At 48.7% G+C, this 4,511-nt stretch overlaps 1 protein-coding gene across 2 annotated transcripts in view; it reads right to left on the bottom strand.

Annotated features, from left to right (window-relative positions):
* Positions 1–4,511, bottom strand: part of Znf12 (zinc finger protein 12) — a 14,920-nt gene that overhangs the window by 10,055 nt on the left and 354 nt on the right. For both annotated transcript variants that reach the window (XM_005368007.3, XM_005368009.3), the window contains exon 2: positions 3,672–3,731. In XM_005368007.3, coding sequence (XP_005368064.2) covers positions 3,672–3,686 — 15 coding nt within the window. In that variant the 5' untranslated portion in view covers positions 3,687–3,731. The remainder of the gene's footprint in view (positions 1–3,671; positions 3,732–4,511) is intronic.

Here is a 4,511-nt window from a genome sequence, read left to right as displayed (position 1 = left end):
TCCACATGCACTCACACAAGCAAAACTGTGCAAGACACAAATACACGTAATACACACACATAAAAAACAGAAAAATACCCAACTGCCTTGGGACTTATTTATACACATTAAGAAAGCACTGGGCTTGAACCACAAGCCAGGAATAATGCTAGCTGTTGGGGACACAAAAACCATCAGAAACAGTTCCCACCACTGAAGAGCTCAGACCTGAGGGGCCCCCACACAATCCTAGGTGCACCCTACTCTTTGGAACACTCTCCATCTGGTCTCCAGTACATGAATGATACTGGTATTTCCCCCCCCCCCTTACTTCCCTGACTCTTCCTTGTGTCCTCTGTTGGCGCTTCTCTCCCTCGGGTTTCCAGATCACTGACCGCTTTGATGGAGGACCTGCATGGATTCACAGCAGTTAAACTGCCCTCCATGTGCAAACCCTTCCCAATCAGCACCAGTTCAGGTCTCTCTCCTGCACTCTAGGCATGGATGCCCAGATTCTTCACCACAACACTGTCCATTGCACAGCCTCTCAATCAAGCCCAGAACTTAGGGACATGGTAGTCTTCCTGGGAGCCCCTTGTCGCTTTCTTTCAAGGCTGCCATTACAGGCAGGCATATCCTCCTGGCATTTTTATGGGTTTCTGGAAATCTGAACTCCAGTCCACAATCTGTGGGACAAGTGTTTAACCACACAGCTATGTCCTCAGCTCCTCAAACTTCCGTTTAATGTTTAAACTGTTTCATTCATGAACACACAGCCGTGCGACTGCTTCCCACCACAGCATTGTCTGAACACACCAGCATCACCAGAACACAGCAGCAGCAGTGCAACTGCTTCCCGTTACAGCATCACCTGAACACAGCAGCAGTGCAACTGCTTCCCGCCACAGCATCACCTGAACACACCAGCAGTGCAACTGCTTCCCGCCACAGCATCACCCGAACACACCAGCATCACCCGAACACACCAGCATCACCCGAACACATCAGCATCACCCGAACACACCAGCATCACCGGACCACATCAGCATCACCTGAACACACCAGCAGTGCAACTGCTTCCTGCCACTGCATCACCGCCACCCGTGAACATCAGTGGGTATCATGGACCCTATGAGAAGCACTTAGCACAGTGAAGTAGATTCCATCGGTATCTAACCTATTACTGGTTATCGAATATATATTTATTATAAACATGCTTCAAGCCAGTGACCTGTAAGCCGGTTTTTAAGAGAGGAAGAAAGATGTGAAACCAATGCTCTGGGAAATGAAAGGAAACAACAGAGTATCTTACGAATAAAAACACAAGGGCCAGCAAGATGGCTCAGCAGGTGAAGGTGCTCGCCACCAAATCTAGCAGCTTGAGTTCAATCCCTGTGACCTGACTCCTGAAAGTTGTCCTTTGACCTCCACACACCCAACGTGGCATGTACACACCCACAAAGTAATTTAAAATAAACCCAAGCAACAACAAAAATACCATCAACTCAAACAGTAAGATAGCACAGGAGCAGAGATGTATGGCTCCGTAAGTGTGAGCGGACAGAATCTGTCTCAGAGCAGCAGAGCAGCGACGGACCAGCTCTGAGAATGGCTACTCTATTCTCACATCCGTGGATATTCCCATCCTGTGCGTTTCCATCTGAGACTCCCCCACAGAGGGAACTAGGTGAGCTCCTGGGAAGGAATATTCCGTTCTTTGGAGAACGCCAGTGTCTAGGCGAGCACACTGGCATCTGTGAGAGAATAAATGACTCCAATAAATAACTAACTCCCGCCAAAGGGAAGGAGGGCTACGTGAGGGCTGAAAAAGTCCAAGGGGTCTGTCCCTTAACTTCTTGGGGCACTAAAAGTCATCAGCAGGGCCAGGGATGGCAGTATACGCCTTTAACTCTTGGTGGAAGAGGGAGGATCAAGAGCTCAGGGGCAGCCTGATCTACACATCAAGACCACTTTTTAAACCAACCGATGCCGCAAAAACAAAGAAACGGAAATAAAACAAAGAAAAACTACTCAGACTGTAAAAGAAAACTGACTGTGGTGACAGAAAACGGGACAGTTTTGAATGAACTGCATCCTTTGAATTGGACAATGGAACAAGGAAAGGAACAGAACAGAAGGCAAAATGATGGGCTGAGAAAGACTGACTGACGTGGATGCAACAGTCTATTGGGTGTTGTAGACACACGGTCCACAGAGGTGGTCAGCAGGCAGCTGGCTGGTCCACAGGTGGACCAACACAGCCACTGGCTAACACCAGAAGAGCGAGGTCAGAGCAGGGTTAGGAAGTGCCACATGAAGGCAGAAGAAATCCTAACTCCAGGACGAGGGCAGCAAGACAGAAACTGACAGAAGACTAGAGACAGGATGTGTCAACTGTGTGTGTGTGTGTGTGTGTGTGTGTGTGTGTGTGTGTGTGTGTTAGGGTACTGTACAGAGCAGAAAGACCTTGTGCACACGGGTAAGCACTGGAGAAGCCAGGAAACTTCAACAGCTGAGGTGCGCAGCTGCTCTTCCTGGAATGCTAGGATATCGTTTTACTACCTGCTGATCCTTTGCTGTCTTAACAGACAGGCTCTGCCCTTATCTTCCAGAATTTGTTTTTGCTTATTTAAGGCATCTTCCCCTATATCTTGAACATTGTTTTTAGACCACAAACCCCACTCTTACGAGTGACGTTACTTGTGCATTACGACAGCCTAAGAGACTTCTAGGTCATCTTAGGGCCAGGTCAATCCTGACACCTACCGGCACTATGTTTACCTCGGTTAAACTCCCTGGACTCTAAGTCAAGGGTACTATCTCTGGGCCAACTGTAGCCCTGTTTGTGAAAGAATCCAGATGTACTTTGTAAAGAATCTCAATGTAAACATGTCTTGAGTTGTTGTGCACTTGGGGCTGAGTTCATTGTTATCTGAATACTTTTTTCCAAAATTGTGCTGTGTTTAAGTATGGCTAAAGTTAAATGATCTGGGCCAGACCCTATAAGTCCTGGTCCAGTACCGGTTACAATAAAATCGGGCTGAGCTGAGGTTCATTCTTGTCTCTTCGTGAACCATTTTTTTCCCTGCCTGCTATCAAGTCTGCAGGGGAACCACCACAGAATACCATTGGAGAGCTGGGCTGTAGATCGGTTCAAGGGTACAATCCATCACGGAGAACAACCCAGGCAGCAGGAGCGGAAAGCAGCTAGCCACATCGAATCCATGACCGGGAAACAGAAGGAAGGCATGCCTGCTAGTGTGCAAGTCATTCACTCCATCTTACATGCCCAGGATGCCCAGGGGATGGTCTTGCCCACAATCAAACGGGTTTCTCCACATCAATGAATATAACCAAGACACCCCCCGAATATAACCAAGACACCCCCCGACACACACAGGCACACACACACACACACACGGGCACCCCCCCACACACACACAGAGGCACTCCCAGAGGCCCATCTCCCATGTCTCTGAATCTGGTCAAGGTGACAACCATATCATCATAAGGACTCTTCAAGGGCCGTGCTACCTGGAGCTATGAGCACAACAAAAACCGCTTACTACTGCTCAGTATGGTTTTGTCTGACTCTTTTATCTATTTTCCCTTTTAAAGCCTGAACTGTTCTTCGCCTCTCCGAGTGCATAGACCAAATGAGACCATAGAGAGGTGAAGAGAAAAAAACTCACCAAGGATGTCGTCATCTTCCGCTGCCGAAGGAAAAGTCTGGAGAAGTACTCGGATTGGGTCTGGGGAAGGAGAAACAAAGCCATTATTAGTGGTATGACAAGGGGGAGATCTATAGAGAAACCTACTAGAACATTCCAAGAAGGAAACCTTATGGGTGATGGTCTCGTGGGCTTTCAAAAGGAACTGGAGAGCTTTAATTATGCATGGGGAATGGATGGACGGGACTGTCAAGGTGAACTAACACGAAATGCTGTTTAAATAATTTACATTGTTTAATTGGGATACAAAAGAATACTCACAGGCTGCTCTGGAAACAACACAGTTAACCTGGTGGTGACTATATTTGTATAAAATTAGGTGATATTGTGACTGCATCTTTAATACTACAGAAGGAATGTCAGCCTGGGACTGAGCACTCCTACTGAAAACACCTCAGTGCGACCTCGGTTAAGTCACCACCATGGCAGACAGTCTCCCCACAAACTTTCTGGGAACTAAACCCTATGATGTTGCAGGGACAAACTCAGGGGAGCCAAGCAGACAGTGCACGGGTACCGATGGGTGCCGAGTGACACCGTGAGAATCTGAAGCGGTGAGAGGAAGGGGAGTTGCGTGAGGCAGGAGTGTGGACAGCGCCTCTGAAGCTCAGGCCGCTACCCCCTGCTATGCCCGCACGCCTCGTTCTCTGACAACGCTGCCCAAAGTGGCACAGCCACCCTGCCTTCAGCCTGAACACTGCGACCATCCCGGATCCCTAACACTGTGGAAGGAGGGAGCAGGGGCTTCGCGCAGGCGCTCATTGCTCAGCCCCCCGCCCCCCGCAAGTAAGATCCAGCCTC

This window comes from Microtus ochrogaster, unplaced genomic scaffold, assembly GCF_000317375.1.
Source record: "Microtus ochrogaster isolate Prairie Vole_2 unplaced genomic scaffold, MicOch1.0 UNK27, whole genome shotgun sequence".
Classification (NCBI taxonomy): Eukaryota; Metazoa; Chordata; class Mammalia; order Rodentia; family Cricetidae; genus Microtus; species Microtus ochrogaster.
The sequence above is the reverse complement of the archived record's forward strand: the minus strand, read 5'-3'. Positions and strand labels throughout refer to the sequence as shown.